The sequence below is a fragment of the Gopherus evgoodei genome, chromosome 1 (assembly GCF_007399415.2).
Source record: "Gopherus evgoodei ecotype Sinaloan lineage chromosome 1, rGopEvg1_v1.p, whole genome shotgun sequence".
Lineage (NCBI taxonomy): Eukaryota > Metazoa > Chordata > Testudines > Testudinidae > Gopherus > Gopherus evgoodei.
Genome location: NC_044322.1, coordinates 168,715,792 through 168,742,896, shown reverse-complemented (window position 1 = coordinate 168,742,896; position 27,105 = coordinate 168,715,792). Strand labels below are relative to the sequence as shown.

Genomic DNA, 27,105 nt, shown 5'->3' with positions numbered 1-27,105 from the left:
GTAAGCAGAAATGGGTGACAACACCAACCCAGAAAGCTTTTTCCACCTACATCACATCAGTTCCAAAAGCTCAGTAGGATCCCAGCAGAGCTCTGCTGGAAGTCTTGATTCAGCAGAACTGAATCTATAGTGTTAAGGAAAAATAGAACTACTGTGTGGGTGCCCCAAAGCCACTTTCTGAATATTAATTGCTTGTACGTATTGAAATTAATTGTCTCTCCAGTGCTGAAAGGTTCTAGCTCTCAATTAAAGAAAAGTGACTCCCACGTTTCAATTTTAAGGTTTGACCTTTTGTTTCTTTTGCTAGAAACTGAAAAAAATTCATTTAATTTGTTTATTCTCTCCTGAAATAAGAGGCAGATAAAGAGATTCTATTCACATTTCACAAAAACATAATTGTTGCCAGGCCTAGCAAAAGAACTTGTGACTCAAGTGTTAGCCTGAAAAATATATGGCTCTGCTTTTTAAAAAGTGATCTTAGGTGCCTCGGTTGTTTTGAGATGCCTTAAAGCAATATGATTTTCAAACAACAGTGCTCAACACTTTTCGAAAAGCAGGCTCCTTTAAGATGTCTCAGGATGAACACCCCAAAACAGAGTTTCACAAAAATCACCAGCCACTTTTGAAAACTTGGATCATGTTAAAAATTAAGAGTAAACCTTGCCAATGTACATGCAGTAGGAGATGTGCATGCATAACAATGGCAGAATTCAGCCCTCATGTGCTCAGCATCTCCAGCTCCTAGTGATCTCTTGGGGAGTTTAGGGTGTTCACAAGAGCTTCCTGCCAAAGTCTTTCAGGACCTTATGAGTTTGGGCACTGTTATCATAAAAGCAGGTGAGAGTGGAAAACCTGCAAGTGTCTGAAAAAGGATTCTCTGAAAAATGTGCTAAGATTTATGCAATTATAATGCAAAAAACCTGACAGAAAGGAGGGACCAGTAGTTAAAGCACACAGTTAGGACTTAGGAAACCTGGGTTCAAGTCCCTACTCCTCCACATGTTTCCTGTGTGACTTTGGACAAATCTTTCAGTCTTGCTGGGCTTCAGTTCCCACCTGTACCACAGGAATGATAGCACTAGCACTACCCTACCTCACAATGGCATTGTGAGGATAAATACATTACAGATTGTGTGCAGCACTTGGATACAACCGTAATGGGGACCATAAAAGGTCCTCTGATTCATAGATTTCTAGTGTTTCCACAATTCTCCTTTCCCTCCATCCCCCAAAACTATCTCATCAGACTCACCAAGGAAGTAGCTTTTTCATTTATTCCATTGCGGTTTCCTTTTTGCTGTATTTTATAAATAAAGCAACATATTAAAACCTTTTTCCTGGTCTCACCACAGACAAATCTGGACTAACAAAGATTATTGCTAAAAATAAACCTTAGCTTTACTGCATGCTGTTGGGGTTAGGGTCCTGGAGGGTATGCCAACCCTTTCAGATTTTTTATTTTAGTTTAGTTTATTTATTAAAATAATTGCTGCTGAGTCTCTTTAGATCAATAGTCTGAAATTGGAAGAGATCTGTCTAATGATACAAGCTACTGACGTGATGTCACAGGCTATGTCCAGTGAAATGAGACTCAAATGCATTACTTTCATTAGGTGCCTCAAGGGGATATTTTAATGACACGATAAACATTGGGGAGAAAAAATACTTCCGCATTTACCAACTGCGTCGCTCTCCTTTTCAAATACACTCTGAAGAGAACTGTAAGGCAGAAGCTGACCCTAACAATTTTCTTTGGATGAATAGAAAATGCTTTGTTTATTACTTCTAAATGACAACCTGTTTCTTGCTTCCTGTTGTTGTTTTTTTCATCCTGTGCTCTCTTTAATAGCCTTGTTGAGAATGTGAAGAGTTTCTGTGCTGATATTACAAAAAATGCCTCCAAAAATCTAGAGCTTATATTGAAGTACAAAGCTTCTGCTGTGAGAAGCTGCAGCATCTGTTTTAGAACGTCATGTTTATATTTAGAAGCAGTACATCTTCAACTAATCCAACAACCCACCTCAAGTCACCTTCTGCAAGTTAGTGCCAACCGGTGCCCTTCCTTCAGTCACTTGGTTGGGGTTCATTTCACGTTCTAGTGGCCCTCTCATTGACCCATCATGTTAACAGATCCTAACACCTACACTGCAGTACACTGTGACCTGCCTGGCTATTGCTGTCAGTTCTAATCTCCCTTGAAGTGGTGTGCTGCCAAAAGCTCAATTCAGCATCAGGATGCAAATCTGTCAGTTTCCCACACCCATTCAAAGTGCTTTTTTCCCCCCCTAGGTCACAAGATATGAAGAGTGCTCTGTGCCACATACATACTGAAATTAAAACATATAGTAAAATCAGGGTAGTCACCAAAGCACGTTATCTAGAGCAAAGCTTGACCCATTTGGTCAGGCTCTTCTCGGACTGTTCTGTTTCTGTCTATTGGCTCTGCTTCCAATCCAATGCCCACAGATAGCAATACATAGCAGGGAAGACATTATAATCAACCTTCTATTTTGGAGCCATGCCACCCCTCAAAGAAGGGTCAGCGTGCCAAATGCACTCTGCATTCAAATATATTTCACCTGCAATGGCTGCATATGGCACATGCATGGCATTGATGCTGCACTACTTCTATTTTTGTAAGGGATACTGTGCTATTTACCACATGCAATGTGCTGCTATATGCAGCACAGGCCAATGCAACGTAACTCAAGCAGATGTGTCACAGCTAATATAGTGAAACATTCAAACAGAACAACACAACAAAATAATAAAGAGCCAAACCAAAACTCTGATCCACGGGTTAAAGGAATGGAGTGTGAGGGGACAGTGCACAGCCCTGTATCTTCTGCTCTCCCCGGCTTGGGGGAGCTGCGCTTCCTCCACCATCCTCTTCCTTGGCTGGTGCAGTGACTATTCCCCCTCCTTTTTTAATCCCTGACAGATGAGAACAAGCAGACCAAGTGCTTGCAGGATTCCCAATCTCTTCCCATTGAAGATCACTGTTTTCTGAGTGATGTTTTGCAGGGCTTTGAAATTCAGGCATTTAAATCAATGGAAGTTGAGGGGGCTTCAATCCAAGGGGCAATTTTGATGGATGGGGGTGCGGAGGGGCAAGGGTGAATTCTCAGTACTTCCCATCAGGTTGGTGAGAGGCTTGGAAGCAGCATTGGAACATGGAAGAGGGGATGGACCTCAGGATCCTCTTTTGCTCCTGGCTATTATAGTTAAAGTGAGACATGGGGAAGATGCACTTGAGTTCCATGAGAGGAATGGTAAGAGATCAAGCTCTGACCAGATACCCTAAAGCACCACCAAATAAACAGAATAATCTTCCTATCGCTCTGCAAACTGCAGATTTCTCCTTCCCAGAGAGAAATGACTCGAAGGAGTGGAAACCACCCGTCCCCCCCTTCCCCCATGATTGAAATGGAGCTATGAGTTATGAACAGACCATTCATGAAAGTACACCCATTACTGAAGGCATTTGTTCCACTCCCTCCTTATTTAAAAAGAGAAATATGGAGGGAAACAGAACATACATCGAGCTGCCAATATACCACAGTTTACTTGAAACATCTGTGATCGTGATCTAAATAAAGAACATTGTTTCTGTTAAGCAAATTCATGTACTTAAAAAAGAGTTTCAAAAAGTTTAAATGGAATAGAGTGAAACTGCATTACCTGAGCAGTTTTTGCCCTTCGGCCTTGCATGCTGTTGCTGTGGCTGATTTGTAAGTTGGTGGCACCTTCTGAAAGGCAATGAGATTTCCTACAGGGGAGTGTATTGTAATTACTGTAGGAAGGAGTATCCTCTGCTGTAGCTGACGCCATCTTATGGTTTCCAATATCTGGAATATCGGACACTAAGTTCCGACAATAAGCCCCAAAGGTATTTCGTGGGCCTCCATTTATTGCAGAACCTGAGTTTTTGGGAGAATACAAGTCACTCATAGAATTGGCACGCTGGCAGGTGACCAGCTGCTGGGGACTGTTGCTTGCTTCTGTGCCTCGCATCCCCTCACCATCCTTCTCCTTAGCTGAACCTAAGATTTCTTCATTGCTTGTTAAATGTTCTTGGCTGAGGTCAGAGAGCGAAAATTCCAAGCTATCCTCCCGCCAGATATCTGCAGATTTTGAACGCTTTTTCTTGAAGCTTGCAGTTTCCATGAAAGTTGTCCCGTTTGTTGAATATCGATGCTGTCTGCCATCTTCGGCCAAAAATGTAGTGTCATCCCCATAAAGTCTGCTTTCCTCTGTGTCTGGCATGCTCTGCACTGAGGCTGCCATGAGAACTGTGCTGCTGTCCACACTAGGAGTAACAGAAGAATCGGTGTGGTAAGAAACAGGCCTTAAGCCCATATCCACTCTGTCCACCCAAATGGGGCTTCCAAAGTCCTCTAAATTGGCTTCTTGGTTAAAAGGCTCCAGGCCATTTTCTGCCAGTGACTGGGGGATGCTAGGAGTACTGCTAGATCGGGTGCTCACTTCTGAGTTCCTATGGATAACCTTCCCTGAAGAAGCATGCCTGGTCCGTCGGGAAGTTTTATTTGAAAGGCGAAGTGAGCGTGATGTGTGCTTCCGTCCCAGGCTGGTGTGCTTCTCTCCATATAATGCATGCTCTACATTTTGGCTTTCCGTGTTTCCCATGGTTTTACGGTCTGCAAGATTAAAGAACAGGAAATATTAAACTTTCAGCTAATATATGTACCAATATATATATATAATATGCCTGTCAGTAACTCTCATGGATTGTACAAAGGAAAGAGACTGTTTCTTAAAAGAAATCTAGACTCTCTCATCCAGAAGTAGTGCTAAAAGATACATGTCGTCATGTATCTATGATCTATGTCAGTGGTTCCCAAACTTGTTTTGTCATTTGTGCAGGGAAAGCCTCTGGCGGTCTGGGCCCGTTTGTGTACCTAAAGCGTCCGCAGATCTGGCCAATTGCGGCTCCCTCTGGCCGCGGTTCGCTGCTCCAGGCCAATGGGAGCTGCTGGAAGCAGTGGCCAGTATGACCCTCAGCCTGCACCGCTTCCAGCTGCTCCGGGCCCTGGGAGCCGCCATCGACTGGACCTGTGGATGCGGTAGGTAAACAAACAAGCCCGGCCTACCAGGGCTTTCCCTGCACAAGCGGTGGAACAAGTTTGGGAACAACTGATCTATGTACATCTGCTGAAACGTGTTGCAACTAACAAGAATTATTTTAACAGTGATGATCAATAATAAAATGTAATCAGTTTGCAACATCACTTGTGAACTCAAATACAATCCAGTGAAGTTTTCCAAGGTAGGAACCCAGGGCCTCAGTTACCCTGATATAAACCAAGAGTACTTTACTGAATCCAGGGGTTGCATCAATGTAGGTCAGAGGAGAATATGGCCCTGAACGTGGCTTTGAGTGTGAGCCAATTTATAATGAAAGTAAATCAGTAATCGCAGTTTTACACACATCAGTTAAATCTATTAAAATCAGTTAATCCTCAATGCAACATTGGCCAATAATGTAAACTGTAAAAATTAACATCTCATTTCCATACCAGAATCTCTTCTCACTGAAGCAGGAGTTCCTCATTTAGCAATATGGAATTGCAGGGTGGTTGCACCCTCCTAATACCGGTTCATGACCCCTTGGGTCAGAACCTATGCTCTACACCAGGGGTTGGCAACCTTTCAGAAGTGCGGTGCTGAGTCTTCATTTATTCACTCTAATTTAAGGTTTCATGTGCCAGTCATATGTTTTTAGAAGGTCTCTTCCTGTAAGTCTATAATATATAACTAAACTATTGTTGTATGTAAAGTAAATAAGGTTTTTAAAATGTTTAAGAAGCTTCATTTAAAATTAAATTAAAATGCAGAGCCCCCTGGACCAGTGGTCAGGACTCGGGTAGTGTGAGTGCCGCTGAAAATCAGCTCACGTGCCGCCTTTGGCACGCATGCCATAGGTTGCCTACCCCTGCTCTACACTAAAAGAACGGAAAATTATGTATATTTAGGTTCCTACCAGAGGATGGTTAAAGGGGAGCGATACTTTATTTCTACTCTTTGAGCAATATCATATATTATTGAAAAAAAATCTAATGGAGTTACATTTGTAATTATCAACACCACTACTGGCACACAAGGCATCAAAATGCAGCTGCACAGCAACACATTCTACAAGCTCTATTCTAAGGAGATCCTCACTGAGGCCCATAACTCATTCTAATACTTTGTACCAATGATTGAAAAAAAATTTAAGCCAATCCTTGCACCAGGAAAAAGAAAAAAGAGCACACTAATGTTCCCAGAATCCTGCAAACTAGTGCTTTCAAGCCATCCCCTCTCAGAGGAAACATGCTCTGGTGTGCTGTCAGAAAGTCACAAGGAAAGCAGGTCAATTTCTAGGCCTAACAACCTTGACAAGGTTACTTTATAACAACATTATAGGTGACTTTTCAAAGTCGTACGTAGAGTTGGAACAACATGACTCCTGCTGACTAAGGGGAAATTTGCAGCTAAATAACTGCACAACGCTTTAAGAAACAGGGCTGAAGATCCCTAATAAAAGCCTTCAAAAAAGTCAGTCCTAGGTGTGTGCTTTATTACATCTAGACAAGCTTTAGACCATTATTTTGTTTCTATAAGTTTTAAAGCCTCAACAATAATTAAATATCATTGTATTTAGTTTTCTTTGGGTTATTTTTAGTATGTAAGATACTATACCACAGTTTTTCAGTATATGTAGAATAAGAAATAACAACAGTAACTCGGATTCCAATGTGTGAGTTATATGACCAAAGTATTAAAAAAAATCATTTTTTTTAAATCTTATTTTGACATGCTGGTAGAGACTTGTAAAGACATTTGCTAGACATCAAAAACTGAGTTAGGAGTCAGAGCCACTCAGCATCCTCTCCAAAAATGCTAAAAAGTACTTACACCAGGCTCCTTGAGACCCAAAAGGACAGAACAGATGCATCTTGTAGGAGGGTCTACCAATGCCTCTATGCAAGGGCTTTTGCAAACATAACAGCTAAATTCATTCTTGGTGTAATTCAGCTGATAAGTCCAAGGAAGAATTTGCCCCCCACAGCCTATTCATTTCTCAAGTAGGTTAGTGTAACTCAGTGAAGTCAATGAAGTTATACCAGCATTACACTGACATAAGTAAGACCAGACTCAAGACCAGAAAAGAACAATTATAGTAACTGGATAATAGCATTGTTTGCAGCACTGATACAAAATTATGAAATAAATAATCTCTGTTTTAAATTTTAAAAGAAAAGTAGCTGTTTTGGCCAGGAGCAAAGTCAAGTATGTATTAAAATACAAAATTGTACAAAATTTAATATGAAAATAAATACACAAACACAAAGAAAATGGTGTACAATTATTTACATATAGACAAAAAACACAATTCTTTAAGAGGGATCACAGGGCAAAGAGCTTCTGGTTTTGAGGCAGCTATATTAGACTTGAGAAAAACAGCAAATGGTGTCTAGAAAGCAAGATAATGGGGGCGGGGTTTATACCTAAGGGCAGTGGGTTTCTCCATTATAAGCATGTGCCATACTTTATTGAATCAGATGCTCATAGAATGAATATGATTGTGTATATGTATTAACCATCTGAATACACAATGTCAGCTACTGCACAGAACCTATTTAGCCTCACATAGATTACACAGAAACTACTGAATCAATTCTGATAAACATTCATACTTACAATTCTGCTCTAGGTACTATCAAATACTTCTGGTGGGGTTGTATTTTTTTTGGGATGCTCTGGAAAATGGTCAAAATAGGAGCTAGTATGCTTTTGAGTTTCCCTATACAACTACACCTCTACCTCAATATAACACTGTCCTCAGGAGCCAAAAAATCTTACCGCGTTATAGGTGAAACCACGTTATATCGAACTTGCTTTGATCTGCCGGAGTGCGCAGCCTCCCCCCCGCCCCCCCCGGAGCGCTGCTTTACTGCGTTATATCCAAATTTGTGTTATATCAGGTCGCGTTATAACGGGGTAGAGGTGTAACTAGCTCCATAGTTATGTCACGTTTTAGTTATGACTTGCTAAAAATCTGTGTGGCAGAAAGGGGGATGGGCACTACCTAAAACATTCTGACATCTCTGTATCTAAAATAAAAATGACTGAAGGAATTAAACCACATGGAGTGAGATCCCAGACTCACTTAAGTAAATGGCAAAGCTCCCATTGACCTCTATGCAGCCCGAGCCAGACCACCCCACCTCACAGGGTCCTAGAGCCCAAACCCCAAACTAAGCATCTACGCCACAATTAACCAGCCCCTTAGCCTGAGCCAGCTGGCACAGGCCAGTTGCGAGTTTTTAATTGCGGTGCAGACAGACCCTATGAGGCTGGGGATTTACCCATGGTTTAGGAAAACAAATGCACTCAGCAAATTTCAGCCCAATGTATGTTAAAATGATAGAGTTATCAACCGCTGAAGAACAGGGTTTATTATTTAAATTGAGTCTTAAGCGTAAGTGTTATTCCAGATTGTTCTGATCTCGTCAGAACAGAAGATGAATGTTAGTTACGTTATCTTTTGTTTTCAAAACCTTTAAATGCGACTCAGATAGCACAAAGGTGCCCTTTGTCTTTGCAGGTTGGGTCTAAAACAGATCTCACTTCTAAGCCTTGTAGAAGGAAATCTCTAGGGGAAAGGTTTTTGCTGCACTGACTTTAAAACGCTTGCTAACAACAATTTCATTTAAAAGGATTTTCACTGGCTGCAGAAGCAGATCTTTACACTGTCATCTTCCCCATTATCAAGAAAGATAACCACCATTTTGGTGTCATTTTGAGAAGAATTAAAGATTTTTATGTTTAAAACATGATTGAAAAGAGTAGCTCTCTAACTAAAGACAGAAATCTGCAGAAAGGCCAGAAAGTTCTTAGTACCACTCAGTGTACAGAGACTTAGCCCCCCAGAGACCAGCAAATGCATCACTTGCTCAATGAACAGAGCAACCGGAGGCACAGCATTCTGTCAGTTCAGCAAACGATCGTTATGTGCCACAGTCCCAATGTAACATTAATGGACACAATCATGCAAAATTGAAAACAAACAAAAAATTTTGCCAAGAAAAGAAACAAGAGGATAAGCCTGTATTCTGTGAGTAAAACAGATGGCTAGAAAATGCTTTCATGCAAAGAGTAATGCATTTTCTACACAGATAAAAACTCAGCACCTGCGATAATGGTTTTCTTCGCACTAACATCCTTGGGAATATGAACATAGACATTCACAGGAATGTTTACCAACCTGTTTCACATGATGAAAAGTTTATGTGCTAGATACTGACAGGAAACCACGTTCCTGTAAGGAATTGACCATTGTCTGCTTAGTTGATGGACACTTGGGTTTTACTTAACAATGAAAGTCTCCAAATCCTGCAAACCATTGCTTACGCGATTAGCCCTGAGTCACTGTTCAAGTGAGTAACGATGATTTAAATAGTCCTGTTCCTAATCCCATTGAATTCAATCAGAGCAGGGTCTGATCTTAAGTAAGAGTATGCAGAACTGAGCCAGGTCAGAATAAACTGTGTTTGAAGTAGTCATAAAACAACCTGTCTCAAAATCAGAACATGAGTAAAATTAATGGGAGTTATATAGAGACATTAAGAAGACAAAGAGTTGCTATTGTTAGCTTATTAACTGAATCAAAAGATGCCTATTTGAGCACCGTACAAGGTAGCAATAGGATGCCACATAAATCAGTGGTGACTTGCCTCAATGTTTAAAAAGGGCTGTAAAGCAGAGTAAGGGGAAGCAACATGTCAAAAATCTATTCGGAATTTTTTCCAAAGCTAACAAAAGATTGAGGCATACAGAACATGTCACAAGTAACAATTTTAAAAAAATGTTATTAGTTTGGAAAAATAAAGCTTAAGACTGATGGCACAAACAGAATATCAGTTAGGAAAAAGTATACATTCTACAACAAACCTCTGGGAGAACAATGCTCCCTGTAAACTAACTGATGTAGATGGAGAAATAAAACTAAAAGAATTGTGGAGTTCTCCTTGAATTAGTTTAAAATAAAATATTGCTATGTAGAAAGAGGATTTTCAAGATGATACTGGTTGAAGTCCCATTTCAAATTTCATTTTTTCTCAGTACATTATTTTTCCTTTCTCTCTTCTTCTTCCTTTTCTCCAAGAAAATATTCATGATAGCAATTACAGAAAATAAACCTAACTTAATAGCTCGCAAGTTTTTGACAAACTGAACTTTTAGATTGCAGAGGAAAGGATGAAATTTATTAACTTCCAAGTTAAATTTGAAGCACCTCACAATACAACAGATGGCAAATTTAAAATTAGATTCTGGTGGGAGGTCTTGGTAACAAATCTTTATTTTTCTCCTGGAGTTTGAGTCTGGAGGCTGTGAAAACCAGAACAATGATAAAATCAACGGCAAGAACTTATTCTACAGAAATGAACTTTTACTAAATTCTGCAAACCAACAACAAAGATTTTTACTCAACTCACAAAAACCATATAGAATTAGAACAATTTACAAGAGTAACTCAAAAGGAATACACACATTTTATGGCAATTAAAAGGTTCTTTTTTCCCCAAAAGAGTTTGAAGTTTCAGAGTAATCTTATACCTTTGAGTTTCTCAGAAACTGCAATGGAATATTTCTTTGTTTTGAATTAAGAGCTTTTTAGTCAGACATTTCTTTTTATAATCCACTTTACATATGTTAAAGCATGGGATGTACTCCAAAAAGGCCCTGCAAGCAACTCAAAAGCAGGGTGACAACATGGGAGGCAAGGAGGTAGAGGGAGGAAAGGATGTCATCAGTAGCGGCTTGATAGAAATTCTAATGCTTTTGCATTGCTAAATGGGCGTAACTATAAACAACATGCAGTTTCTCCAAATTTTCCCCTCCCACAAACAATACACAGCAAACTCCTAAAGAAAATACATAGACACACACGTACCTTACAAGGCAATATTGGTAGCCAATGCAACTTTCCCCAAGAGAACTGTGGCATTTAGATGTATAGAATTGCAAATGATATCAAAATGAACCCTTACTGGAACCACAGAATCTGTCAGCACCTGCCACTCAGCGCCTCCATTATTGTCTCGTCAGAGTCTATGAATATATGCCAAAAACCTGGTGAGAGAGAGGGAGGAAAAAAGACATAGGCAAAGGATTAGCAAAAATGGTTAGAAAGCAGGACATTTTCTGCCAAGTCCTGTTTTCATCACTTGCCTAAGAAGCATTATATAATACAGTGCTTAAATTCTGTATTTAAATTATATATATAAAAATCTGACAATACCAGAATCACTGACAACCTCAGTCTAACACTTTATGAAGCCAAACCGAGGGTATGAACTCCATTCATTTTCTTACCACTTTTTATAATAAAGAATTTTATAGAAATTGACAAGAGACTGCTGAGGGCAAACAGAATGACACAGGACTGGAGGGTCTCGGTGACAGGTCAGAAAAATTACATTTGTATTGGGTTTTCTAGTTTTGGTTGGTTGGTTTTTGAGGAGGTGCAAGAGAGAAAAGCAATTAAACAGGGTCCCTCATAAAAGATACTCAACACTCCCCTCAGAATTCTGTGCATGGCTATTTTGTATTTCCTTCTGCTTGAAGATGGCTTACAATTAGGTTAAGGAAGAGGTCCTGACTTTTTTTTTCTCTCTCTTTTTTTTTTTTTTTTTTTACACAAACAATAGTTAAATCTGTACAATTTACTAAAATGGACAGCAATACAAGCACTGGTATAATGAACAATTTTAGAAAGGAGTCAGAGATCACAGAAAATTTACACACACAGAGTATATTGTGGAAGTAAACTATACACACGAAAGGAACAGACCAGGAAATGATGCTGCACTCACTTACACAAACACACAAAAGTAACTTCAGGGTTATTCACGTGTGTATGTGCATGCACGCGGGATCGAACTCCTAGACTGTGCCTTGGCCTGATGCCATTTAAAAGTTCATTCCCACATGTTCCTTAGGCCACGTCCAGACTAGGAATTAAAATCGATTTTAGATACGCAACTTCAGCTACGAGAATAACGTAGCTGAAGTCGAATTTCTAAAATCGAGGTACTCACCAGTCTGGACGGCGCTGCATCGATGTCCGCGGCTCTCCGTGTCGATTCCGGAACTCTGTTCGGATTCCGGAGTTCCGGAATCGATGTAAGCGCGCTTGGGGATCGATACACCGCGTCCAGACTAGACGCGATATATCGATCCCCGAGCAATCGATTTTAACCCGCCGATGCCGCGGGTTAGTCTGGACGAGGGCTTAGACACTAGCGTATGTCTATACTGCAGCTGTGAGCAAGCCTCCCCGCTTAGGCACACAGACTCACGTTAGCATGCTAAAAACAGCAGTGTGGACATTGCAGCTCCAGTGGAGACTCAGACTAGCTACCCAAGCTCAGAAGCAGGGGTTAGGTGGGGCTTGAGAGCTGGAGTTGTCGTTCGAGCCGTAATGTCCATACTACTGTTTTTTAGTGCACTAGCTCAAGCCCTGCCAGCACGAGTCCATCTTCCCACGTTGGAAAGCTCATTCCCAGCTGCAGTAGATGTACCCTTATGGTCCAATCCTGTGAGATGCTGAGTACTATAAACTCCGTGGGAGCTTTGGGTACTCAGTGCTTTGCAGGATCAAGCCCTGAAGTCATTACATTTCCTTTATGCAGCCAAGTTGCAAGGCGAAGAGGCAAATGAAAGAAGTGGATCATCAAGAAGCATTGAAACAGAGTCATTACATGGGTCTTACATATTTTCAAAAGATTACAAGAACAATGAATTCAGAATAGGTCAGTGATGCCCTTCATGTTGTTAGAGCAACTTGGTAGTAAATTTTTATCCTCGCTTGGATGGATTTTCAAAAGGAAGGAGTTGGTAACTCTCACTTTTTTAAATTAAAAAAATTCTAATTTTCTTCCTTCTCCTTTATGTCTCCCTCGTACTCCCCAGTCCCCCAGGCTGCTGGTTGAGAGCTGAAAAGAAGTTCATGTGTTGCTCAGAAGCTGGCAGAAATTAATAAAATGAAGCTCATTTATATGAAATGGACTCATTATCATGCCAGCTGACAATAATTACAAGGTTAGACTCTTGATGGAAAACAAGGTCCTACAAGCAAGTGTTCTGCCACCTGCATCTCATACGTAGGAAATAATCGTATGTAACATGCTTTACTTTTTAAGAAAAAAAAGTTTTATCTTTGGATTTTTTCCCTGCTGTATCTATATTTGCCACAGATAAGTTATTTTTAAAGAAAACTAAACTGTAGTGCACTGTTATCCGCTTTTTCACTCTCAAGTTGTTTTTTGAAGAGTTTGTTATTCATCTGAAATAATCTGCTCCAAAGTGAAATCTGGCCAAAAAAAAAAAAAAAAAAAGATCAGAACCCTAGTCACTTTTAGGAGAATTAAAATAATAGTAATAATAATAATAACGTTGACTGTTTCATATGAAGTCTTTGCTCTAAACCAAATAATTCTCTTTTAGTATCTCAGCACTAACACACTTAAAGGAAAGAGTTTTTTTTTCAAAGGGGAAAAAATTCAAGTGGGTGTTTACACTTGGGGAATTGGCTTACTCTCCCTCTCTCTATCTATATCTTTATATCTATCTACATCTATATCAATATGCATGTGCACACACGCTTCCTTGAGGATGTATCATTATCTCATGATTCTTTTCCAACAGAGTCAGCTCCTGTTAGTTATTATTACTAATTTACGGAACTCTTCCAAATGCAAAAATCCATTTAAAAAAATCAGTTTAATACTTAACTTTGCCTCTAATACACCTTAGAAAACACCCCAACCACCAGTTTATTGTTTCATCTCACTCTTTGGTTTTCTTCAAGAGCAGAAGTTCTTCAACATTCCCAAGCCAGGTGCAGATTTTGACTTCTGGCAGAAAGGTCTTCATGGGAATAATGAGGTCTGCTCTTTCCCCAGGAGGAGTGGCACAGAAGGGACATGATTCCCCACAGGCGAAAGGGATGGGACACACACACTCATGAGAGGAGCAGCTAGGTTCTGAACAGAAACTTGGGGCTTATCTACATTATAAGTTATGTTGGTATAACTTACATCACTCAGGGATGAGAATAAGCCACCTCCCTGAGCAATATAACTTATAGTGACTGAAGCGCTGCTGTGGACAGCACTCTCCCGCCGACACAGCTACTGCCTCTTGTGGAGCTGGCTTTAGTATGCCGACGTGAGAGCCTTCTCCATCAGACGCGCTACCGGGTGCAGCTGTATTGCTGTAGCACTTCTAGTGTAGACTAGTCTTCAGTACTGGTGACTTCATTCCCTCTATGGCAGCGTCCCCCCAGAGCACATTCGCTCAGTGCTCTGCAGGACGCTACAGCGTTAGTGGAGCATGGAACCAAGCAGGGTGTTGATGGCCTATTCATGGGCATGACATAACACACTGATGCATATGGTATGGATGTGCTTTTACTGACCCAAAAGTACACACTTGTCAGTGACCATGTTCAATGCTGATGTTTCGGTCATAAACAACTAGAGGGAAAGTTAAAACAAAACAAAATGAATCTGAAATGTAGTTTTTCAAACTACTTGTTTAAAAAAGACCCTAAATTTGCAGTCTCAGACCTGGTTCCTGGAAACATGCATCCATGTACATAACTTTTACTCATGAGTGTGGCCCCCTTTGAGTAAATGTTCTTTGCGGTATTTGGGCCAAATTAACTTGTGAGTATTAATTAATAACTATGAAAAAGTATCCTGAAAAATCAGGCCACCTGATTTCTAAGAGGATGAGCACCCAAAATTCCCACTTAAGTTGTGTGCGCTAAAAATTAGGCCACTGACACTGCAACCATCAACCCAGTGTCTTTGGATGTAAGGTCCCTAAAAATGAGGTTATAGTCAGAAAGGTGACTATATAAAAATAGCAGCAATTTATTCAAGTGCAGAACTTTGAAATATGGGATTACATAATAATAAACAACAACAACAACATGCAAATATTATGTGAACCACAGAGAGCCCCGTGAGGGATAGTGTAAAGCTTCCAATGATGGGGACTCTACCACCTACCTGAGAAGCCTATTCCAGAACTTATATTGTTAGAAAGTTATAGTTATAGTTAGAAAGTTTTTCCTAATATCCAACCTAAATCTCCCTTGCTGCAGAATTACTCCCACTACTATGCATCCGACGAAGTGGATATTCACCCACGAAAGCTCATGCTCCAATGCGATTGTTAGTCTATAAGGTGCCACAGAACTCTTTGCCACCATTACTTCTTGTCATTCAAAGATGGCTATGAGAATTATAAACATTTTTAAATTATATTTTCACTTCCTTATTTTATAATACAAAGACATCTTTAGAAAGTAGTAACATTTCAAAAGTACATCTACTGATGTGAGACAAACTAATAATTAGCCCAAACCATTACCCCACTCTATGAAGTGCACAGTAATTCTATTATAAACTTCCACAGTTTATACAGATCGATGGAGGACACCACATAGCCATTTCAAATAGAAAATATTAAATATCAATAAGTAACTTTGGGCTGCATTCTCCATACCACCACACCAGTTTTATGACAATGTAATTCTGGTGCAAAGCCAGAGTAAGGGAGTGGAGATTTAGACCCTTTAATTGTAATTAGAGGCCATGTCCCTTCACTACCATGCAAAGAGCTCACTAACGTGAGTGGTAACTTTAAGTCAATGCACAGCACCGAGGCTCCAAGCTCGGCAGCAAGGCACTGCATGGTCTAGCTGATTTAAAAAAAAAATTCAGTTTGATGTGTTTATGCCCTGTCTGAGTTTTGTTTTGGTAAATATTGCAGCAAACCACCCTGCTGGTTGTGGAAACAGTGAATTTTAAACCAATATTGGCAAATATTCATTGAAAGTGATGTTTTAACTTTTAGCCGATTAGCACCTGACCTGAAGGAATATGCTCATTTGGCCAGAGAAGAGAAGTGCAATACATGTCTATCAAAACTGACCAACAGAGCTGGAATTTCAAACATTTGAAACAAACTGCTCACTAGCAAGCCACAAGACTCAACATTTTCCATGGGAGCTATTTGGAAAATAAATGTTGAATAATGACTCCATTTGAAGAAAATCACGGTCAGTTCATGAAGAAATCACTAACAGAAAATGAAGTTAAACTAGTCAAATAAATTATTCCTCCAGCTCGAACAACACTCACACAAATCTATAAATAGAAACAAAAATGAGCCCTCTCAGGAGACCTGCAATCTCAATAATAACTGACAGTTAACATCCTTGAATCACAGTTAAAGTCAACAAAACCAGAAAAATGGTGTTAACAAGCTTCCATGGGGTCATAGTGGTGAATCTATGCAGGAGGAGAACAAGAACCCAGTGAAGGGAAAAGCTACCTTTTCAGTGCTCTGTTATTTTTGTACTGTGGTATCTGGGTAACATTGTTTTCAAGAGTATCTTTACGTATTTTCAGTTTCCCTCCCTTCCTCCTCCTCGCATTATTAATGGTGGGAAAATCTCTTTCCCTCCCAGAGGGCAAATCAGCAGAGACTTATGCATTAGAAGAGAAGCAGGGTAACCTAATAAAAGGACAGGCCCAACAAAGAAAATAACAGAACACCGTTAGCCGTCACCTTCAGCCCCAGCTAAAACCTCTTCAGCGCATCAAAGATCTATAACCTATCCTGAAAGATGATCCCTCATTCTCACATATCTTGGGAGACAAATGAGTCCTTTCTTACGGACAGCCCCCTAACCTGAAGCAAATACCCACCAGCAACCACACACCACATAACAAAAATACTAACCCAGGAACCTATCCTTGCAACAAAGCCTGATGCCAACTCTGTCCACATATTTATTCAAATGACACCATCATAAGACCTAATCACATCAGCCACGCCATCAGGGGCTCGTTCACCTGCACATCTACCAATGTGATATATGCCATCATGTGCCAGCAATGCCCCTCTGCCATGTACATTGGCCAAACCGAACAGCCTCTACACAAAAGAATAAATGGAGACTAATCTAACATCAGGAATCATAACATTCAAAAACAAGTAGGAGAACCCTACAACCTCTGGTCACTCAGTAACAGACAAATTTTGCCACAGAAAAGCTTCAAAAACAGACTCCAATGAGAAACTGCTGAGCTTGAATTAATATGTAAACTGGATACCATTAACTTGGGTTTGAATAGAGACTGGGAGTGGCTGGGTCATTACACATATTGAATCTATTTCCCCATGTTAAGTATCCTCACACCTTCTTGTCAGCTGTCTAAAATGGGCCATCATGATTATCACTACAAAAGATTTTTTTCTCCTGCTGATAACAACTCATCTTAATTAATTAGCCTCTTACAGTTGGTAGGGCTACTTCAACCTTTTCATGTTCTCTGTATATACATATATCTTCTTACTATATGTTCCACTCCATGCATCCGATGAAGTGGGCTGTAGCCCATGAAAGCTTATGCTCAAATACATTTGTTAGTCTCTAAAATGCCACGAGTACTCCTGTTCTTTTAGCGAATACAGACTAACACTGTTGCTACTCTGAAACCTAATTTCAAATTGTAAGCCATAAGTAAAACATGGGAAACTGAATGGAATTCCGAGGAGCACTTGTGCAATTAAAAGGAGCTTATGTGCCCCTTCCAGGGAAGTGGGGGCTTTCATAATCTTGCTTGGAAGCAGAGACCAAGTAAGCAAAGGAGGTGCTGTAGGAAATGAGAGAGTGGCAGTACCTGTTCTGCCTTCTCTGGTGTAGTTAGGGTAGCTATTGGCCAGTCTACATGTTTACAGAAAGTCAATTGGATTTCTCAAAACAAAAACAAAAAAATGCCCCAAAGTGCAGGTAAAATAAGAGTTGGCTGTACTTTATTTACCTTAAAGTTATGTACTATTATTAAAATTAACTTGAAACATACTTTTCTCTGGTGCCAAGTGAACAGAGAACAGCTGATACATATCAGCACAGCAGTGTGTCAAACATATTAGACAACAACCAAAGTAGTCACATGAAAGACTTTTTTTTTAAATGTCATATAGAAAGAGAATAGCTACTTAAGTGATAAATGCACAAATGACCAGTACCTAATGAAGCTTAGGCTGTGACAGTACTACTCACAGTAAGAGATATTCAGAACACAAAGTAAAAAATGGAGCACAGATGTAGATTCGACAGTATACTATTTTAGAAACTAATATTAATAGTTGAAACATTTTCCTTATGTGAATGGGAAGCCATTGTACAACTACATAAATAAATGGAGGACATAAGATTTAAAAGACACAGAAAATAATTAAGGCCAATATTGTCAAAGTTGGGTAACAAAAGTATTTACTGTAAATCCATAGTTAGGCACCCAAACAAATGGCTTGATTTTCAGGAAGGGCTGGGTACTCAGAGCTCACACTGGAATGAGAGCTATGGATGCCCAGCACCTTCAGAAATCAGGCCACTTAATGAGGTGTCTAACTATGGGTTTAGATGTCTAATTTTAGGTACCAAAATTTGAATACTATGGAGGGATAAGAAGCCTCACATGTGGCATTTGAGAGATCTAGAGAAAAAGGAGTCAAGTTAAATCCAAGCAAATGCATGATAAGAACAACTTCAGTATTTTGGTTGCATTTTCTCAGCTATATAAAAGCGATTTACGCAAGACACAAAGTGCTAAAGTTGCAGCAGTTACTGAATGAGGCCACTGAAAAGTCGTGTTGAACTAAGCAAAGTATCAAGGGTAGTGATTTACTTTAAGTTTTATTCCACACTTTGCAGAAGTTTCGGGGTGTTTGGGGACCTCTCAAAGAAAGATTCTGAGTTTCAATCTGATTCCCAGTAAGATTCTGACTTCATCAAAATAAAGCAACTAATTGCCAGTGAAGGTTAGGGTGACCAGACAGCAAGTGTGAAAAATCGAGATAGGGGATGAGAGGTAATAGGTGCTTATAGAAGAAAAAGGCCCAAATATCAGGACTGTCCCTATAAAACAGGGACACCTGGTCACCCTACTGCATGTACTCTGCCGAGTTATGAGAGGAAGAATGGTCCAGTGGGTACGTCACTGGCTGGAAACCTGAGTTCAATTCCCTGCTCCATTACAGACTTCGTGTGTATCCTTGGCCAAATCATTTAGTCTCTCTGTGCCCTAGTTGCCATCTGTAAACTGGGCATAACAGCACCTTTCTATTGTGTGGGGGCGTTGTAAAATATAGTGAAGATTGTGAGGTGCTCAGATATGGGGGCCATGGAAGTAGTGGGGAGAAGTGAGTTTTTACCCATGAAAGCTTATGCCCAAATAATCTGTTAGTCTTTAAGGTGCCATCAGACTCCTCATTGTTTTTTTTGGAAGCTGTACAGTCACACATAAGAGATGTTCAGGTGAGGATCGGGGCTGTGTTCCCGCAAGCAGGGAAGTCAGGGTTTTCTACATAGAAGTCTCCCACATACACAGATATAACTGCACAGACTGAAAGAGAGATATAGGCAATGTTGTCTCACAGGGAGCACCTCCATCAATGTGCACAGGACAAAAAGTTACAATCTTATCTAACCGCAAGCCTTTGGAGGCCATCATAAAAAACCTCTTGTAGTAGCACCACCAAAGCTATGAATGAAATTGTACCAGCAGAAAATACGACTGTGATTAAACACAAACCTAGAAGGGATATGCCAGTCACTAGTATCTTAAGCAGATTATTTCTGACAGAGCATGACAATATGGAGGAGACTTTTGAGGGATACATTCACATTGTCATATCCAGTTTACCTGAATTGGACAAGAAAATGACAGCAATCAGAGTTGCAACAGTTTGCTAGTTGTCTACCAGTGTTGGAAATTTTTTGCTGAGTAGCCAAAAGAAAAATGTTGTGTCTCTATAAAGCAAAGAGTTCTGGACATTCTGTGAGGAATGAACAGGAGCCCATCTGTGAAAGTGAAAGGCATGACGTTCCATAATAACTGAAATTTGGAATAATAAATATAATTCATTCGGGGCCATGTCGAAGCAGAATAGGTCAAGCGAAAGGATCGAATATTGCTGGTTTGACCCGATATCAACACACCAGTCAAGAAGAACATATTCAACCAGTCCAGATATTACAATAACACAACCTCCCCTACCTTTTTCTACAGGTAGGAGAAAGAGCATACATTCAAAACCCTGATGGTCAGCAACAACCTGGTATTGTCAAAGCCAAACTACTCACACCAAGATCCTACCTTGCATACACTGACAGCAGAGGAACATTGGGACATAGCTGGAGAAATTTGTTCTTATCGCAAGTTTACCTCAGCTTGACTGATTCTGGTTCTGACACAGTAAGTTCTATCCCCAGGCCAGATGACAGTTTTTGTTCAATCGGAGGACTTTACCCTTGGCCACACATAACATTTTATAGCCAGAATCAACAGAGAATTTGAAAAACACTAACTATTATGTGCTGCCCTGACTGGCATGTAAAACCATGTGTTGGTAATAAATTATCAATATTATTAGGGAATTCCTATGTGAGTAATGTGGGTTGTGGTAGCAATGTTTTGAAATTTTGGGTTTATAGCAAATTTCAAAAATCTAGTAACAATAAACTTGATGGGCTAGATTCTCACTAGCACTGAGATCCGCTAATGCAAGGGAGACAGAGACCATTAGGGAACTGGTTATGGCTCCCTGATTCTGTAATTGTGATTCTATCGCAGCAGCCCTTGCCTCAGTATTAGTCAGAAAGGCCTAGGGCTGCTCATCAATTACTTCAGCTGTGAATGGTCCCTAAGAGACTATGCACCAGCTGAGAATTGGCTAAGCAGACCAGTGAACCATCCTGCCAAAGCATGACTCTTCCTGTCCCTAACATATCCTCTATGCTGGAGCAAGGATGCAGCTGGTGCAGCTTTACGACAACAGAGACCGTTCCTGCCTGCGAGGGTGGGAGGGGAGAATGACAATTACAGCATACTACAATTACAGTTATGGCCACATTCCAGCTCCTTTGCGCCACTCAGATTTCAATATTGCAAGATCTGGTCTGATAGGTGCTCTTTATCTTCAAATAGAAGGGTGTGAAACATTACTGGGAAGTCAGCAGGTGGTGCTATTACAGACACCATTATAGGTTCTGTTTCACTGAATACAGAACCAGTTAGTTAATGGAGAATGCATAGTGTCAGCTGTGATGCAGTTCTTCTTTCAATAAGGTCGCCAGCAAAAATCTGTTCTACTTGAATCTGTGTGTCAAGAATCCTTTTCTTAGATATAGAAGCTGCTGAAAGTTACAGTCCTGTAGCAAACAAACATTACATGGCACCATAATATTAGCGTACTTCATGTTTGTCAAGAAATTCTAGAATTCATTTTGCATCTGCAGTCATTCTTTGCCATTTACAACAATGGTTCTAAAAATTCTTCATTTTGGGACTAGAAATGCCAGAGAAGTAAATTACCAGCAATTCCATCAGGTGAGGATACTGTATATCTACATAGCACTTTATATTTTGGCAAGGTATGTGTCATTTCATTATTTCAATGCCTCACACGGGTAAGTGACCCAAAATAAACAAAAACAGCTAGCATTCACTTTAAATTTAAAGAATGATACATTATTTTATTAGCTGAGAAAAGCTACTGATATTTTATGTGGCAGTTTTCCCAACCCAAATAAAAACATAAATTGGAGTAAATCTATACATGACCACATTTGGATATGTACAAACTGCTCCTGTTCACCTATACTCAAGTTACATGCAAATTATTCAACACATCCTAGAGTGGAAATAGCTCCTGGATTCATACAAACTGCACACAAGAAACAAAGGGCTGGATTCATAAAATTGAGGAGTGACTGTCGCAGTTCTGCTGCACTTTGTCAGTGTGTGAGTGTGTGCACGCGCATGAGTGATAATCTCCAGTTTAAAAATGGTGCTGTACCATGAAGAGAGACTCCATTACATTGGTGTGAGTATTAACATAGCACCGTGGACTTCTGTATTTTTTCTTTTTTTCTACCACTTTGAAATCAAAGTTTCTTCCTTTCACATGTCACAGCCTCCACAAAAGCCTCTTACTCTACACCCCCTATCAAGGGTTCCAACATCACCCTCCCACAGCTGTATTTGTTTTATGGTGCTAAAGAGAAGTTTATTTTTGTCAGTAATCTTATATAAATTCTAAGACAAACAGGAAACAGAGGATGGTGATGCCGTTTTTAAGTTGCTTTTCGGGAACAATCACATTTAAAAGAAAGCCCTGTACAATACTTCTAATATCCCAAAAGACAAGGCAGAAAACAAAGGAGATTTTACATTTGAATGTAAAGAAAAGAAGACTTTTCAGTCTGCACAGGTCTCCTATTGACCCTCATATCCCTTTCGAAAAGATCACAGTTTTACAGGATTTCCAGCTGTTGCACATGTTCATATAATTGCAATTCTCAAATCCCTATTAGAAGATCAGAGACATGACCATCTGGTGGCTTGTGGAGGTTCTGGGAACCTGCAGTAGCTTCTGTAAACTTAAAAGTTCAGCTTGCAGCCCAGCAGTCTCTCTCTTGGGGTCCAGTGCAAACCCTCACCCCTCTGCCCCTCACATAGTATTAGAGCAAGTTGAAATTTTTCAAATGCAAATTTTTTTTGGTCAAACATTTTTCTTTTTTTTTTAACCAAAATGAAAATGTAATTTTTTTAAAAAACATTTCTCCATATTTTTTTCCTTTCCCAACCCTTTTTTAGAAGCAAAATTTAAAAAGAGGGGAAACGGGGAAAATGGAGCCGAAAGGAGGAAAAACCAATAAAATATTTCACATTTTATTTTCTCCATTTTTCAAACAGCTTTTGATCTTGTTAAATATGGTGAAGTTACCTCTTGTGCATGAAGTCATTGGGCCAATGAGGACAAAGACATCTCTATGTAATGCAGAAATCTAAGGAGGGTGCCATAGCACAGGCAAGGGCTAACCTGCTGACTTCTGCTGCCTTAGCTCTATCAGTCTGGGGTGTGAAGAGGTGTGATTCCTGACGGGCATATAGCTGTGCCACAGAACCGTTCATGTAGACACAACCTCAATCTTACCATTTTACACACCTGTGCTTGGGAAGCATTATACTTCTTTTCACACCTGCCTTAGTGCTTTCAGTTCTACAGCAGAGCAAAACTGTTCTTTTCTTCATCAGTCCCTGTTAAGTGGAATTTCACTGTTTAGACACTTCATTGAAGCCCCGGGTTAGTTGTTCAAACATGGCACAATGTGATTATTCTATTTTTGCTACACTATGGCTGATGCTCTACGCCACAGCACTGCCAATCTCAGGCTACATTGAAGATGAACTCCTCCAAACAGAACAACAACAAAACACACCAGAAACCTAAGATGTGAGACAAATAGCCCCCATTCACACTGCTGAAACAATTTATTTTTCTTCAGTAAGAGGCTCTTAGCCAATTTCAGTATTTCAGAACAGGTTGCTACATAAGTAGTCCAGCAACTTTGCTGGTGTGTCAGTAGACAACTCTCTTACGGTCTTCTTTTTGGGCTTGATCCAAAGCCCAATGAATTTGATGGAAATTGACTTCAAAGGCCTTTGTGTATCAGGCCTTTGGAGAGATAATGTGATTTTAATAGTCAGAAATTTGGATCAACTTTGCTGATTACTAGCTCACTTACTTGCAACTGGAAATTCTTCAGTGAAGTACCTAGCTTTCCTCCACCCTTTCCCTCACCTATTTCCACACCGGAAACAACAAAGGGATAACAGACAAGAGAACCGCTATTCTGGCTTCCACACATTCTTCTCAAAAGTATACCCATGTATCTTTTTGTCTTCAAACTCCTTCCCAAAAATATCATATATGAAAAAGTGTTATGCTTTAGACAAATCTTCAGTTATGTCACTTGCTACAATTTTAATCAATCCATGTTGACATCTCACCTAACATCTTTTGCTATCACATCAAATTCCCACAGTAATGATATGTATATAAGGCATCCAAAAAGCAACCAAACGTGTTGTACCTCTACAGAAAATTGTGTCATTACTTTAAGTTCAGAAGAGGACTCTGTTAGATCACTTCTCGGTTGGAGAAAAGTGACCTTTAATTCCAACTTGTGTAATATGGCCAAGCACCACTATGCACCCCCAGGGTGACATATGTAAGATTGCAATTAGCTACTGACATTTATACAGTTTTTGGTATAGCAAACAATAAATCCACTAACTGTGATTTGTTGCTGAGGTTTATGCTGTTTGCTTGATCTGGGGTCTTAGATTTATAATAGAAACAGTTTATTGGCTTCCTTTCTTTGAAATCTTACACAGATTTACAAGCCATTAAGGGTTAATTATTAAATCTCAGAATTAAGTCTGAAATGTTTGAGGAGCTAGAGAATACCTGATATGATTAATCAAATTAGAAACAAAAATCATTTAACACTTAAAATAAGAATGATATGTATCCTACAACAATCTCAAATCCTGCTCCATCAGTTATTACATGGGGACATCATTTAGGATGACCAGATATTTATTAGCATAATAAATCACAAGAGAGGTGTAATTTTAATTAGAGATTCTTCAATAATTTTAAAATACAACAAAAACCATTATGATGATAACTGGGGAAATAATTTGGGAGCAGATTCCACCACTTTTATTCATGCTGAGTAGCACCTTACTCTGTGAGTAGTCTTACTGATTTCACTGGACAGAAAAGGGTCAATGGGGTAGAATTTTGTCCTTGGTTTAAAAAAAAGACAAATATGGTTTTATGCCAAGATTAGGCTACAATCATTATAACATTAACAATCCACTAGCCCTGAATGTATACGCAACTGTTTGTATAATTCTAGAGTGCTCTTTTTCATAAAAATCTTATAATGTTAAAAGAAAGAGAGAGAGAATGGCAGAAAACAAATTTGCTTCTATGAACATCTAAATAACTTCATGCTGGTCTCTCAAATTCAGAGTTCGCAATTCTCACAATTTTATCATAAGCCTCATGATATTTGCTGTTTTTCTGAAAGCCCTTGGGTCATGTGACTAGTGGAGAATCCCAGCTTTTATTATTTATAAAATATTGTTTAAAGGAAGTTTCTAGCCTTCATGGTTACGGAGTAAAGCTGGAAAGTGTGAACCCTCCAGGCTCAGACATCAGAAGGCAAATAAAAAGCTGTATTATTCGTTTGTTTTTAATTCGCATGACTTTGAGGCCTGACCCATAATTTTTAAACATTTGAGGTTGGTGATATTGCAGCTTCTCACTTATAATCACCAGTAGCATACAAGCTCTCCTAATAAGCCTAAGTTTGAGAGTTACTCAGCACCCACAGCTTCTTTTGCAGTCAATGGACGTTGTGGGTGAGAAAGATCAGTCAGCATGACACCCAAGATCATTTTTAAAAAGAGGTGAGAAGGGGGTATCTGGGACCGGGGAGGAAATACAAAATAATTGATGTCAGGCAGAAAGATAAATGAGTGCCACACAGCCAACCCTGCAAGCACTTAAGATGCATTGTTTTTCCTATTCCAAATAACTGAACTAATGCCACTGAATTCTTCTGTCCAACTAGGTAATTATATGGCCCCATTCCTATAGTGTCTGAATAACTCACAATCATTAATTAATTTACCCTCGCAATATTCATGTGAGATAGGGAGTATTAGCCCCAGTTCACAGATGGGGAACCGAGGAAAGAAAGATTAAGTGATTTATTCAAATTCACACAGAAAGTCTGTGGCAGAACTGGGAACAGGATCCAGATCTGATTCCCAGTCCTTGACCACAGAATAGCTTTGTTACAAGGTGGGACGCGTATGAAGTTGCACAAGAGAATTCAGCATATATAGAGTCTAGCTTTATTACCTTCAACTCTACCAGTGTTTTCCACCACTCCTAGGAAGCAGCCATATTCTGCCCTTTTGTGTGCTCTTGGTGCCTCCTTTTGTCTGTATTGTTTCCTCATTGTCCCCAGGGCATTGCTTTGTAGTTTTAAACTCTTCAATTTCTATCTTATGAGGAATCTTTAAAAAATAAGAAGAAGAAGACATCCATAGACTCCATAACTGCACAGTGTTGTAGATTTAATAGATATCTTTCTTTCTCCATTTTTTTCTTATTTTATTATGTTGCTTTTTCATCTATCACTTCCCTTTCAAGGAAAGCCATTTGATTTATGGGCTTCCCTGCCTCTGCTGCCCACCACTGTGGGTGTTTTTTTGTTTTTCTATTTATTATTTTGTGGTCTATGTATATAAAAATATAAAATATCCACATATACGTTCACACATAAAGGGAGTGTGTGTGTGTGTTCATACATACACACACATAAAATACATACAAAATTGTAAATGTGGCATTAAAAAGATTTATCGTACTTCGTTTCAGAACTATCATGCCAGATTCTGATGTGGTGAAAACATGATTTCTTGAATAGCACAACTGAGTCAGGTAACAACAAACAACTATCCAAAAAGTTTAGACTCTTCCTCGCACAGCCTTTTGGTAGTGTGTTTGAACATAGTTCACTTTTGAGGTGGGAGTGTTGCTTTAACCGCTTGCTAGCCAAACAAAAATAGCAAGATACACAGTAATGAATTAATTTAGTTTAAATTCATTGTTTAATTATTAATTTGAATTTCAAACATGGCTGAGCATGACAGAAACACAACAGCAAAGCAAAACGAAGAGTATGATCTGCATGGCTGCAGCTCTGTAGAGTACTCTCATCAAACAGAAATGTTAGGGGTTTCAAAATACAGAACCTGTAGCAGGCCAGGTAGGGAAAAGGTTACAAACAAAAGTTTGGTGTGTCTTATCTACACCCAGCTGTGGGAATGGAATAGGAAATTATATTATCACTTTTTATCCAGGCTTTAACATGTCTGAACCTATTCCTCACATTCTGAGAACATGCACAGGAATGTATATTCACATTCAGATTCCACTCCAGTTTCTGAAGTTCGCCCATTGTATACTTTTCCCAGCAGAACATTTGACTTTACAAAATGTATTGAAAGTAATCTTCTATTTTTAAAGAAAACGACTCCCCCTAACCAAGCCAGAAAACTAGTCAGAGCTTTGTTAAGT

General features: G+C 39.5%; 1 protein-coding gene across 1 annotated transcript in view; it reads right to left on the bottom strand.

Annotated features, from left to right (window-relative positions):
• Positions 1-27,105, bottom strand: part of TIAM1 (T cell lymphoma invasion and metastasis 1) — a 290,505-nt gene that overhangs the window by 114,026 nt on the left and 149,374 nt on the right. Inside the window, exons 3-4 of the mRNA XM_030579292.1 lie at positions 10,961-11,139; positions 3,682-4,658 (exon numbers count right to left, since the gene is read on the bottom strand). Of these exons, the coding sequence (XP_030435152.1) occupies positions 3,682-4,647 (966 nt within the window). The 5' untranslated portion in view covers positions 4,648-4,658; positions 10,961-11,139. The remainder of the gene's footprint in view (positions 1-3,681; positions 4,659-10,960; positions 11,140-27,105) is intronic.